The 14,039-nt window shown below is 44.0% G+C and overlaps 1 protein-coding gene across 1 annotated transcript in view; it reads left to right on the top strand.

The window, feature by feature from the left end:
- The window catches only part of LOC110091179 (uncharacterized), a 56,874-nt gene extending 42,943 nt beyond the window's left edge, over window positions 1-13,931 (top strand). The window contains exon 8 of the mRNA XM_078388228.1: window positions 12,084-13,931. Within this exon, the coding sequence (XP_078244354.1) occupies window positions 12,084-12,905 (822 nt within the window). The 3' untranslated portion in view covers window positions 12,906-13,931. The remainder of the gene's footprint in view (window positions 1-12,083) is intronic.
- The last annotated feature ends 108 nt before the right edge of the window (window positions 13,932-14,039 follow it).

The raw sequence follows: 14,039 nt of genomic DNA, 5'->3' as shown, positions 1-14,039 counted from the left end.
ACTCGGATGATACCACCTTCTGACTGAATATTAGGATTCCCATTAGTTTTGCTTTAATAAAAAACTTTCTGGATGATGCTCATATTCTTTCAAATTACACTCCTGTATCTTGGAGAGCCATCAAACAGCTTCTTCTGGTGTTTGCGTAAGGTGTGCATACTTTCCTGTGGTTAGTTACAGCTAATTGACAAGATGTGAGGCACATCCCCTCTGCCCCCACTGCCGCTCTTTGAAAAAAACAAGTCTTTACTACGGTCATTATGTGAAATGGTTGCCACTAGTTACATAATCCTTGCCAGTAGGATTCTGACCATTATTTTTGGCCACTAAATGGTTGCCCAGTTTTGGAGGCATGATCTGATATGGACAATTTTGTTTTAATACATGATTTTATTGCCCAGAGTGGTTTCAGTGTAGGAATTTATGACTCAAAAGCTTCTATATAGTCAGAATTTTTCTTCTGCAGAGGATAAAACTGGGCACGTTGTTCACTTTCTGGGTCAATGTTGATAGCCAAAGAACGAATTTGTCAAGGGAAATTCTCAAAGAAGGTCTGACAGGACTGTGGCTCCTTTCACCCCATACATGAAGTGCAGCTCCTGTTAGAAGTGTAGGCGTACTTGGAAAGGAATTTGGGAATCCGGAAGTGGAAAAGGCTCCAATGTCAATTATCGTGGCAATAGGTAAAGGTAAAGGTTCCCCTTGACAATTTTTGTCCAGTTGTGTTCGACTCTAGGGGGCGGTGCTCATCCCAGTTTCCAAGCCATAGAGCCAGCGTTTTGTCCGAAGACAATTTTCCATGGTCACATGGCCAGTGCGACTTAGACATGGAATGCTGATACCTTCCCACTGAGGTGGTCCCTATTTATCTACTTGCATTTGCATGCTTTCGAACCGCTAGGTTGGCGGGAGCTGGGACAGCAACGGGCGCTCACTTCGTCCCGTGGATTCGATCTTACGACTGCTATAGTGGTTGTTTAATGAACAGTCCTTGAGGTAGCTGACAATTACATCCTTGCCAGAGTTGGTGCTGATCTGAAGCGGAGTAAGGTAAAGATTGCCTCTTTTCTGTCTCTGGGTAATTCTATATAAAAGGATGTCTCCACTCATCTATTTTCATTTCATTAGCAAACATGTGGATTTGCACTTTAATGCTCACTACTTTTAAAAACAAAACATTCCTTGGTTTAGTTTTGTAGGTTCCTGCCTGGTGATGGCATAGCTATCCTGAAAGCTGGTTCTCCATTTTTTGGTGGCAGTTTTAGCTGGCCTCATAAACAGTATCTGCAGGGTGTGTATCTGGAACTAAAACTGGGAATCTTTAAATGGAAATTGGGGTGAAAAATGGACTGTTTCTTGCTGGGAAGGGGAATGTGATGAGACAATTATTTTAAAACTGAGGAATGCAATGAGCGAAAATAAAATAATCCTAGGCTACGGGACGCAGGAAATCGTGTCAGGTCTGCAAAAGGCTGCTCCTCTCCTGCCCGTCAAGAGAAAGGCCCCAATCCCTCCTTCCACACCCATCTCCTGACCTGGGAAAAGATCAGAGCCTCCCCCCCCAGACCCTCCTCTGCCCCACATCTCCACCTTTTGCCCCTTTTAAACAGATGGGCAGAGATCCAAGGCGCTCCCAGCAGCTGAGAGAAAAGTCTGCTTCTCTTTTCCAAGACTGCTTTTTGAAAAATGTTGAACTGTGTGGGAATGGCACTGCCTGTTTAAAAAGCAAATGTTTTTTTCTGGTGTCTTCGGAGAAGGGCGATGATTTGCTCTCATTTGCTCTCGCTTCTCTTGAGAAACAAGATCCTCCAGGCTGCGGAGGTGTCTGACATGGTTGGTGGGTCACAAATGCCACAGGGAGAGGCAACCCCACCTCACCACACTACCCACGTTGGAGATCCCACTTCAGTCCTAGCACCAGAGTTGGCGAGCAGAGCAGAGGCCATTTCGGTAACTGAGGAACCAAAAACATACAAGGAGATCTCACAACCAAGCATGTCCTGGCAATGGCAATGGCATGCTTCAGTCTCGAGAGACTAGGGTAACAGTGTCTAGTGTGTTTGAGGAGGCCAATTCGAGAGTGACAATTCCTTCCACACTGAAGACAAATACAATCTGTCCCCTGTCCAGCTCCCTGGTTTTGCTGGCTTCAGGACTGCCTCTTGGCCTCGTACTGCTGGACAAGGGTGTCTTCAAATTGGGAGAGGCCGTGATGCAATGCCTGCCTCCAGGCTGAATGCTCAGATGTCAAGGTTTCCCATCTGTTGAGGTCCATTCCCAGGGCCTTCAGATCCCGCTTGCAGATGTCCTTGTGTCGCAGCTGTGGTCTCCCTCTGGGGCGATTTCCCTGCACTAATTCTCCATACAAGAGATCTTTTGGAATCCAACTGTCAGCCATTTTCACGACATGTCCAAACCAACATAGACAAGAGTGTCCAGCAATCTCAGGAAGTGGGATCATTTTGATATGAGAAACAGGAACAGAAAGGGACAGAAAAAAGATCACATTGTAGAGACTTTGCGGTTCATGCTTTATATAAGTTCCTTTTCCTGCCTGATCCAGTCACCCAGGAGGCAGAGACCAAAACTCTCCCATCCAGGCGCTCCGAGAGGAGATTGGGCGAGTCTGTGTTTGTCCTGCCAGGAGCCTGGCTCGGCTTCAGTCACGTGATAGGAAAGGGAAAAACAAGTTTTACCCCCCTTTTTAAAAAAAAGTACACGCATGCCTCGTCGAACACCGAGCCAGGAGGGGGGGAGAAAAGCTTGGCAAGGTTAAACTTTGGAAACAACAGCCGCAGCTGAGCGAAGCGAAGCAAAACAGATTCTCAAAATCGTGGAAGCGTATTATTTGCTCTGGGTTTTGCTGGGAAAAGAAAAGCCAAGAAGGAGAAGGGAGGAAACGAGAGGGCCATTTCTGGGCAGGAAAGTCAGGGAGAAAAAGGATCTCCTGGTGAGTAAAAGAAGAAGGTTAGAGGGAGGGGGAAACGGTGGCTCCCCATCTAATGCTCCCCCCCCGGCACTCCTTTGAGTCCTTTGAAATGCTTGGAAATGTCTGTAGATGAATTGCTGAGCAGAGTACATGGGGAGCATTATATGAGCTGGGGAGGGACGGTGCTAAATTAATATTTATGGGGTTGTTGTTGTTGTTGTTGTTGTTGTTATCATTATCATTATCATTATCATTATATGCCTCATTACTCCCAACAAGAGATCTAAAGCAGCTCACAATATTAAAATTCACACAATTAGAAACACAGTAAGTTAAATATTAAAAGACAACTAGAGCAATATATGATTTAAAATAAAATGAATAGATTAAAACATGGAAACATGGAAAAGGTTAAAATTATCTGCCAAAATGGGGTTCAGGGATTCAGTTGTAACTGTTAAAAGCTTGCCTGAAGAGATGGGTCTTTAGCTTTTTTTCGGAAGGATAAAAGGGAAGGGAGAGCGTTGCATAGCCGGGGAGCTGCCACCGAGAAGGCCCTCTCCCGTGTCCCCATCATCTGTGCTTCTGCTGGCCATGGGACCGAGAGGAGGGCCTCCTCTGCTGATCTTAATCGCCCAGAAGGCACATATGTATGGAGATAGGGTGCTTCAGGTAGCCTGGACCCAAGCTACCGGTATATACGGCTTTATAGGTAATGATCAGCACTTTGAATTGGGCCCAGAAATGGACTGATAGCAAGTGCAGTTCTTGTGACAGTTGTGTTCTATGCTCCCTGTAGCTGGCCCCAGTCAGTAGTCTGGCTGCAGAGGTTTGCACCAGCTGAATTTTTGGAACTATCTTCAAAGGCAACCCCACATAGAGCTTGTTACAGTAATCTGAATGGAATATAACAAAGGAATATAACGCCTGCTTCCACCAAGGTCTACCCGGATCACCTGCGCTAGTCAGGAGGTGAGGCTGAGGAGCCTGACGTCGAGAGAGGCCCGGAAGGAGAAGACACGAAACCGGGCCTTCTTGGCGGTGGCTCCTCCCCTTTCGAACAATCTCCCTCCGGAGATTCGCGCGGCCCCTACGCTGGGCACCTTTAAAAGCCAATTAAAAACATGGTTGTTTACTCAGGCCTTCCCTCCAGCCAATTCTTAATTTATTTATTTTTTCTTCTTTATTTTTTCTTTCTCTTACTTTCCCTATTTTTTTTTATTTTATTGTACTTGTTATTGAATTAGTATGCACTTGCCTGTGTTTTATTGTTCAGTTTTGTATTGGAAGCTGCCTAGAGTGGACTGGTAGTCCAGATAGGCGGGGTATAAACAAACAAACAAACAAACAAACAAACAAATAAATAAATGTGTCACTAGCTAAATCCAACATCTAAAGCCAATGGGTTACTGGCCCATTGAGGAGATGGCCTGAGGCAGCAGAGGCCCCAGGGGCAGCCCTGATGGGCCCCCAACCCTCCCTCCAGAGCCGTTTCGCCTTTCTCTTCTTGGACCTGCAGAGCTCGCCTACGGGCCTCCCTCAGAGCCATTAATCCACATTGTCCCACCTCCAGTGTTCAAACTGGGGCATTTATTTCATTCCTCCTTCTGTGTGGAGTATGCATGCAAGAGCCATTAAGGGAGCAGATTTTCTCCTGTGCTTCAGGCAGCAGAATATTTTGGGCCACCCCAACACTCTTTAATGGCCTCCTTTCTATCTGACTCTTTGCAAGAGCGACCCAAGCCCCCTCAGGAAAGGAATGTCTCCACCCCCAAAAAACCACCCCAAGTGCTCCAGATCCTGTCTGGCTTTTCCAGTTTGGAGCCCTCTCCCTCCTCCTCCATGGTTTTCCATGTCCCCAAAGATCCAAGATTTCTTTGGTAGGAACGAGGTAGGTCTGTGATTTGTGAGTGGTTTCGGGAAGATCCCATGGGAAAATATTGCTATGAAAGCATGAGAAAATACTTCTGATTTAATGGATTCACTTTCCTACTTCCTTAAAGGCTCCCAACATGCACACACTGAAGGGTTAGAAAAGGTTAACAAAGAAAGGGAATGTAACGGTTGTTGTGGGTTTTTTGGGCTTTTTGGCCATGTTCTGAAGGTTGTTCTTCCTGACATTTCGCCAGTCTCTGTGGCCGGCCTCTTGAGAGGACAGGAGTAGGAACTCTGTCCATGCTCTGTTGCTGTTTGTTGGATAGTTGAGTATTTATAGCTGTGGGAACAGCTTTTGTCCTTTTCAGGAGATAGGGTAATCAGTGTGTTTTTGTTGTGGATGTATTGTTGCCTTGAGGGAGAGAGATTATCTGTCACTGTGATTGATGGGTTTCTTTAGCTGGTCTTTTTTGTGCAATGATCCCTAGTCCTTGCGGCTGGGTAGAGTTGTTTGACCTTTTGCAGGCTGCATTTTTCAGAGCTGCAAAAGGTCAACGAACTCTATGAATATAAATTCAAAAGCTGATGATGCTTTTATTGGACCATTGAAAAAAATCAACAAAAGGAGTCCTTGGTGATGCTCCTGATGCCTCCCTGGATCCAGCCAATCAGGTGGTTGGAGAGATATTTGAGAAAAACAGGAAGAGGTCCTTTTGTGTGTCTCCCCCCCCCCCCTCCAGCAGGCCATGTGGGAGAGCTGATCCCAGGACAAGGGGAGGTGAGAGACCATGGCTAGTTCCTTCTGGGAAGATCATCAGGAGCATCTTGGCACATCCCAGGCCTTCCTTCCTTAACCTCTGATTTCAGCCTGAAAAGGTGCAGGCAAAGTTTTTTAGGGGCGCAGGAGTTGCTCTTTGGAAATAAATTTAATCCGCCTAAGTGTGCACCTTTTTTTTTTCATCCCAGGACACCTCTCTCAGGGCGTCAGGCTGAACTTCTAATTTTCTTATATTCTGGAAAGCGGGACAACAAGCTCCTCTGGTTTTATAAAAGTGTTTTTAAATCACTGCATTGCCCTTGGTTTCCAAAAGAAATTGGTCACTGAAAAGTTGGCAGTCTCCCCAAGCACGGTTTGACTTTGGAGTCTGATTTCATTTCAAGGCGTGCATGCACACTTGCATACAAAGCCCTCCACAGTTTGGGCCCCTCTTACTTCTCGGAGCATCCCTCATGTCATCTGCCTGACCCACAAGGTCATCCCAGTCCAGGCTCCTCCATGGAGGGAGGCTCATAAATCCACTGCAAGAGGTAGAACCTTCTTTGTGGTGTCTCCAGCTTTATGGAACCAGCTTCTGGAGGATCTCGGCCTAGCCCCCCCCCCCTTGTGGACTTTTAAGAAGCAGTATTTATTTTATTTATTTATTTATTTAATTTATACCCTGCCTATCTGGTCGGTGAGGACCACTCTAGGCGGCTAGGTAGGTAAGGATTCATGTTAGGAGAGTTTTTGTTTTTCCCCTGTGGATGGAAAGGAGGGTCTGCATATTCCTCCCCCCTCTACCTTTTAGGCTAGACAGACACTAGTCTTTAGTTCTTCCTATACATCAACCCTGTGTTTTCAATGTACGTATTCACAAAGGCTTTCACGGCCGGGATCTAATGGTTGTTGTGGGTTTTTCAGGCTCTTTGGCCATGTTCTGAAGGTTGTTCTTCCTGATGTTTCGCCAGTCTCTGTGGCCGGCATCTTCAGAGGACTGGAGTAGGAACTCTGTCCATGCTATGAAGATGCCGGCCACAGAGACTGGCGAAACACCAGGAAGAACAACCTTCAGAACACGGCCAAAGAGCCCGAAAAACCCACAACAACCTGTGTTTTCATTTTTAGTTTACACAGACATTTTACAAAGCTAGCAGTTCTTCTGTTTCTCTTACAGAGGCCAATTTCAAAAAGATTCACTTTTATGGCGTTTGAAAGAGAAAACCTCTAAAGTACAAATTTCAGGAGATAACTTGATTCAACAAAGGGTACTTGTTTGTGGGTTGGTTATCATGATATCCCACATTTCTTCTGAGATGCTCACAGCTTCTTTCCTCATCACCTTATCTTTACTAGAATTACTTTGTGAGGGAGATCAGGCTGAGGGGAGATCGGATGGCTCCGCGTCCCCCAGTCAGTACCATAGTTTGTCAGGGACAAAAATGAGACCACCGGAGTCACGGCCTCACAGGCGGACCCCCAATGATTCTTAAAATGCTTTGGCATCACATCCCCTTTTTCTTTCTTTCGAAATGCTTTTGTTTCCCCATATTTCTTTTGCCATTGCCCAGCACATTTTATGAAAAAAATTCTGATTGTAATTTAAAATGAAAAATCAATTTAATTCTTTTCTCTTTGGTGACAACATGAGTATGGAAAATATACTGTAAGAAACAACTTAAATAAACCACAAAAAGCCCTCTAATGATTGAAGAATTCAGCTTAAATGTTAAGAAGAATGTAGGAATCCTGGGTTGGAGAGGGGGAAGGCAGCCCCCGAGGGAGCATCAGCCCCACGTAAGAACAGTGACTTTTGAGGCAGCAGAAAGAAACATGGAGTGGCCCACCAGATTTTCTATAATGTGGAGTCAAAGAAGGCAAAAACATGGTTCATTTCTTTGTGTTTCTTTGAAAAGTGTGGACAATACTGTGTTGGGTGTGTTATGTGTTTCTCCATGGTCGGTCTTCAGGCTCCTTTGAACTCTCTGGAATAAATAAAAAAATATTCTATATATTTGATAATATTTTTTTTAATTCTGCAGTTGGCACAGTACCCAGTTCAGGAATTTGGTATTTGGAAGGGTGTTTAGTATCGTTAAGTTTTGGAAATGAATATTTATTCAGTAAAAATATTTGTTCTCATTGAAGATATATCATATTCTCTCGGAATACCATTTTTTTTCACAGTTTCCTAAAGGGAATCTGTTTCTTTTATGGCAACAAGTGTCTTTCACTGGGTGTGAATCCTTTTTTAGCTTGCATTTCTTGAGGTCATGGTCTGATTGTGAGAGAATCTTATGTGAATGGCTTCCCACCCCCTTGGTCTGTCCCGCAGGGTCTGTGAAGATGCCAACAACAAGTATTCCTCCGTCTCTTCCTGGTGATGCAGTAGAATTCAATCAGGTACAAAGAAGGGGGTTACCATGGATTCGAATCCTGCAGTATTTAATCATTTTACTTGTCATTGAGGGTGGTCATTTTTTTTTTAATGAGATGGTCTACGTTGTCAATTACAGTGGTGCCCCGCATAGCGAAGATAATCCGTTCCGGAAAAATCGTCGCTATATGGATTCGTCGCTATGCGGAACAAAAAAGCCCATAGGAATGCATTAAAACATGTTTAATGCATTCCTATGGGCAAAAAACTCACCGTTATGCGAAAATCCTCCATTCGGACGCCATTTTCACTGCCCTGTAAGCGAGGAATGGGTGCGAAAACACAGCAGGCAGCCTTTTTTTTTTACCCGGCGGCCATTTTGGAACTGCTGATCAGGTGTTCTTAAAACATCGCTATGCGAAAATCAGTAAGCGAAACAGCTTAACGATCATTGCAAAGCGATGTTTTAGCATTTAAAACATCGCAATGCGATCGGAAAAACGATCACAAACAAAACCGCTATGCGGATTTGTCGTTAAACAATGTGCTTGTTAAGTGAGGCACCACTGTATTATATAGCAGGCTGAGAAGCATGGCTTTCTCTATGTTAAAAAGTATTTTGTTTCTCTTCTTTTGAAGAATGGGCCAAGAATTGTGTGATGTTTTCCAAAACAGAATGTGGGGACAGCAGGAAATACTTTCCTCTCCCTATTTTCTCATCCGGAATACATTTCTCAGCCTCTGTTTTCTTGTGAAATTATTAAGACTAAGAGTAGCTGTGCTGGATCAGAGCAATAGCTGGTTCAGTTTAGCATCCTGTTTCGCACAAAAGCTTCCTTGTTCACTCAGGGAAGCCTCAAAGGCATTGATCCCCAGCCATTGGGATTCGGAGACTTCTCTTCCTAGAAGGAACACAAGGCCAAGATGACTCGTATCCATTGCTAAACTTGTACACCTATAGAAAGTGTGTTGGTGAAACTTAAAACCTACGATAGAAGATCCAGCCGCTTCTCCTTAATAGTGTTTTTGATTTAGGAGGTCATTTTGGGGAAACGTATGAGGAAGTCCTCCTTTCTCTTCCGTTTTTAGGGTCCAGTGACCTTTGAGGAGGTGGCCGTGTACTTCACCCAGGAGGAGTGGGCTCTACTGGATCCCAACCAGAAGGCCCTGCATCAGGAAGTCATGGAGGAGAACTGGCAAACGGTATCCTCTCTCGGTAAGACCCCCTCTTTCTCCATCTAATGCTAATCTGTCTTCTTCGAGGAGACTAACAACAACAGCAACAATAGTTCTTCTGTGTCGGAAAAATGTCCAAACTCATGCTGGCCCATGCTAGAACCCATAATGCTGGACTGGGCCGTCCAGATGCGCTGAGCTCTGGATTCCATCCTCATAGCCAACTCTGCCGATGGAGTATCATGGTGAGAAGAGTCGTTCATCAACATCTGAAGAGCTGATGGTTGATGAGAGATGCAGCTTGGAGCTTTGGCCCTGCTGGCTTCATTGTGGGAGTTTTCATTACATTGCGTACTCATGGCATTATGATTAAGGAAAACAACAACCAATGATAGGGGCTTTTAGGGATATGATCCACTTCTGTATTCCTTTTTGTTATTATTTTAACTGCAGTTTTAACTAATTTCAGAAGTTTGTCCCTTTATTGTTGTTATACTCATTGTTGCTAACTGAAATACAGTGGTGCCCCGCATAGCGACGTTAATCCGTTCCAGGATTAACGTCGCTATTCAGATTCTTCACTATGCGGGGGGGGGAACCCATAAGAACGCATTAAACTTCGTTTAATGCGTTCCTATTGGGGAAAAACTCACTGGTAAGCGAAGAATCCCCCATCCAGCCGCCATTGTCGCCGCCTCGTGAAAATGCTGTGGGCGGCCATTTCCCCCCAGCTGAGTGGCACAGGCTTCAGAGCGACCTTCGGGGAAGCCTCCAGCGAGATTGCTCTGAAACCTTCTCACCCCAGCTGGCGGCGCTGTCTTCGGAGGGAGCGCAGTGGAAGTTTCCCCGGAGGGAGCGCAGTGGAAGCTTCCCCGGAGGTCGCTCCGAAGCCACCTCCCCCCAGCTGGGTGTTGCTTGCTTCGGAGCAACCTCCGGGGAAGCCTCCAGCGCAGTTGCTCTGAACCTTCTTCCCCCAGCTGGGCAGTGCAGACTTCGAAGCGACCGCCGGGGAAGCCTCCACCACGGTCTCTCGGAAAGGCCCGCCAGTCAGCTGGGAGGAAATGGGACCTATGGGGAAAAATCGCTTTGCGATATTTCCCCATAGGAAACATCGCAATGCGATCGCAAAATCCGCATCACTATGCAGATTCGTCGTTAAACGGTGCACTCGTTATACGAGGCACCACTGTACTGTTTTTTTATTGTTTTAAGCTGCCTTGGGTCTTTTTAAAGGAGAAGGGGTAGGTTACAAATCTTTTAAATAAATAAATAACACATCTGGCCAGTTTCCAAAAACATTACTGTACATCTGCAAATACTCTGTTCTGTAGTTTTCCATTTTATTTTAGAGCCATGTCAGTCAACTAGGAAAAATTGGCAGCCATAATGGAATGAAAAAAGTTGAAGCCGGTACATTGGAGATGTGTAAATAAGGGCGAATATTAGCTGAGGAATCGGAATGGATATTGATCGAGAACCCATGGAATGGGAAAAACTGATGTTGCCTGAAAAGGAGGCAGCAAAAGAGGAGGAATTATTAAGCACCCCCCCCAAAAAAAACAGAAATACTATAAAAACTTTTCCTGGGGAGACAATAAGAGTAGGGAGAAGAAGAAAAAAATCAGAGGACAGAGGCCACAATGAGAGAGTAAAGAGAAAATGGTTTGAATGGAGAAACATACACCAAAGCAGGAGCTTTAACCCACGAGGTGGTGGAGAACTCCCTCCCCAGAGAAGACGACTCAGAAGAGAGATAGACAGACAGTTGTGGGGAGACAACACACTGCTCTTGTTGCACTGGCAGTGTCCAGGGGACCCCTGTGAGACTCTAAACTGAGAGAAAAAATTATACCTGTAACAGGCAGCCCTGACCTCACCTGTCCGTCACAGCTGGGGCAGTGAGTCATCGACCAATGGTGTGACGGAGGGTGGAACTTAAGGGGAGGAACCGGTGTATAAAGGGGTGTGTGAGAGAAAGAAGGGAGATTAGAGATGGCTGACTGGAATTTAAGATGAGAGAATGAGCTGAGAGTTAAAGTGATCTTAGAGTCAGTGAGAAAGAGTCTGTGATAGCTAGTGCCTGAGAAACAGTGAATGATTGATTATTTCTTTAACAATGATTTACCATTCCTTTATGTTTGTAATCAATAAACCAAGTTTTTGTTTTGAAAGTTATACTGGCCTTATGTATGAGTTATTTTATAAGGAATGGTTGGTGGTAGTAAAGTGGAGTAAAGTGTTTTAAAGTGACGCGACGACCTCCCTTTGTGAGTCGTGAGGAAGGACGTCACAATACCAATCCCGAGATTTGGAAAAATTAGATGTTTCAGCAAATTATTCAGTTAACCCCTTGCACTCTCCATTTGAGAAGAAGGTGGAACCCTCTTGTTTAAGGGTTTGTAATATAAATTTGATGGTTTAAAGCAAGACCTATTGTGTATAGAGTATCTGTGGATGGGCAACAAAAAAGGAGGGCAGAGATGAAACCTCACATAGGTCAGGAGATTAGACTGCAAAATTAAAGAGGAGAAATGGACAAATTATTATGTACCTTAAAAACTCAACAAATTTATTTCTAAGTGAACTTTCAAGGATCCCAATCCACTCTTAATAAATTCTTCTCTTTTCCCCCCATAGATGTATCGGTTCTGTCTCTCCTGAATTTGTCCTTCCTCCTCAGAGATAACTGGAAGAAGAAAAATATATATCCTGAATCTGGAAAGAGTTTTACGCACCAATTAGAGGTGACCAGATGCCAGAGAATATATTCAGAAAGCGAAAGCTGGCTTCCAGAGAAGCCTTACACGTGCATTGTGTGTGGAAAACATTTTGCCATGAAGATAGCACTGGTGCTTCACAGAAGGGTCCACAATGGAAATAAGTGCTTTGTCGGTGAAATGTCTGGGAAATGTTTAAATTGGATGGGACAACCTGTGAATTGTGAAAGAAAGAAACCATACAAATGCCAGGAGTGTGGGAAATGTTTTGCTCAAAATTCACACCTTTGGAACCATAAGACAGTTCATACAGGAGAAAAACCTTACAAATGCCGGGAGTGTGGGAAATGTTTTGCTCAAAAATATCACCTTGTACGCCATAACAGGGTTCACACGGGTGAGAAACCATACAAATGCCAGGAGTGTGGGAAACATTTTGCTAGAAAATCAGGCCTTTTGAAGCATAAGACAGTCCACACAGGAGAAAAACCGTACAAATGCCAGAAGTGTGGGAAATGTTTTGCTAGAACTACAAGCCTTATGGTTCATAACAAATTTCACACAGGAGAGAAACTGCATAAATGCCATGAGTGTGATAAATGTTTTGCTCACAGTTCACAGCTTGCAAATCATACGAGAGTCCACACAGGAGAAAAACCGTACGAATGCGAGGAATGTGGGAAATGTTTTACTCGGAATTCCTGCCTTGTGATTCATAAGAGAGTCCACACAGGAGAAAAACCATTCAAATGTCAGGAGTGTGGGAAATATTTTGCTCACAATTCAGTCCTTTTGAATCATAACAGACTCCACACAAGAGAAAAACCATATAAATGCCAGGAGTGTGGGAAATGTTTTGCTCTCAATTCAGTCCTATTGAATCATAACAGAGTCCACACGGGAGAAAAACTGTATAAATGCCAGGAGTGTGGGAAATGTTTTGCTCACAGTTCAGTCCTTTTGAATCATAAGAGAGTTCACACAGGAGAGAAACCATACAGATGCCCAGAGTGTGGGAAATGTTTTGCTTGGAATTCAAGCCTTTTGAAGCATAAGAAAGTCCATGCAGGATAGAAGCCATATGAATGCCAGGGGAGGGGAAATTTGTTTGCTCAGCGTTTCCCCTCCTTGAATCATAAGACTTTTCGCAAAAGATGGAAATAGTAGAAATGCATAAAATATGGGAAATGTTTTGCTCAGAATTCATCTGTTTTGGACCATAAAGCAGTTTTTAGATCTGGATCTTTTCAACATGTTCAACACCCAATTTAGTTTGACTTACTGTATAATCTGTCACTGTTCAAAAAAGGAAGTGGAAAGCATGGAAGGCCAGTTAAAATTGGGATGGAAGAACACCACTCAAGGATTAGAAAGGAAGTGATGGATGTGCCACTAGTAAGGCATTTTGAATAAATTGGTCACAAAGAAGATAGCTTTAAATTTTTTGTTCTGTATATTACTACAGAGACAGGTGAGGAAGCTATATCCAAAGATCTCCTACAGAAGGAAATAAAATGAATATTCAGATTAAAATATCTTCTTCTAAATAGTTGGAATGCCAATATTGATTGCACATGTTTTTTATTATTTTGGTTTATGAATTGATGAGACATGTCTGTATTTCTTTGCCCTGTGCTTGTACTATCATGTTGAATTCCTCTGTTAGAGTAGTTCAACAGGTGTAATGAGTAGAGATGTGTGCTTTGTTTCCAGGGGATACGAATACGAAGTGGGTCTCTGGTTGATTCTCACTCCCTGGAACCTTCCTAGTCCACTCATGAGTCGCCCTGCTCAGTTGGTGAGCAGTCAGCTGCAGGGAGAGGCACCAGTGGGACTAATGCTGTGACTGGTGTGACACCAATGTTCATGGAATTGCTCCGGTTGTTTCAGGGGAGGGGGGAATGGACTGCCTATGTTAGTGCACTTCTTATTCATATCCCCTGAATAGAAATACAGTACAAAGCTCACATCTCTAGTAATGAAATGTTTTGAAGTTATTTGAGAGTAGATCTGAACTGCTGTGGTATGATAGCTTTATCTTGTGAGAAGTCCATTTTGACTGGAATAGAAAGTATGTGACAATAAAGTTTTAACAAAGAGGCATTGTTTACATTTTTTTTGGAAATGAGTTTGCATTTTTATGTTCTAGGCCCTGCATTGACAAGCCTTTGGTCCTAAGCTTTGACAAAGGAACCAAAACTGTTACCA

The sequence above is a fragment of the Pogona vitticeps genome, chromosome 2, assembly GCF_051106095.1.
Source record: "Pogona vitticeps strain Pit_001003342236 chromosome 2, PviZW2.1, whole genome shotgun sequence".
NCBI lineage: Eukaryota > Metazoa > Chordata > Lepidosauria > Squamata > Agamidae > Pogona > Pogona vitticeps.
This window is presented reverse-complemented; position numbering and strand designations above follow the sequence as displayed.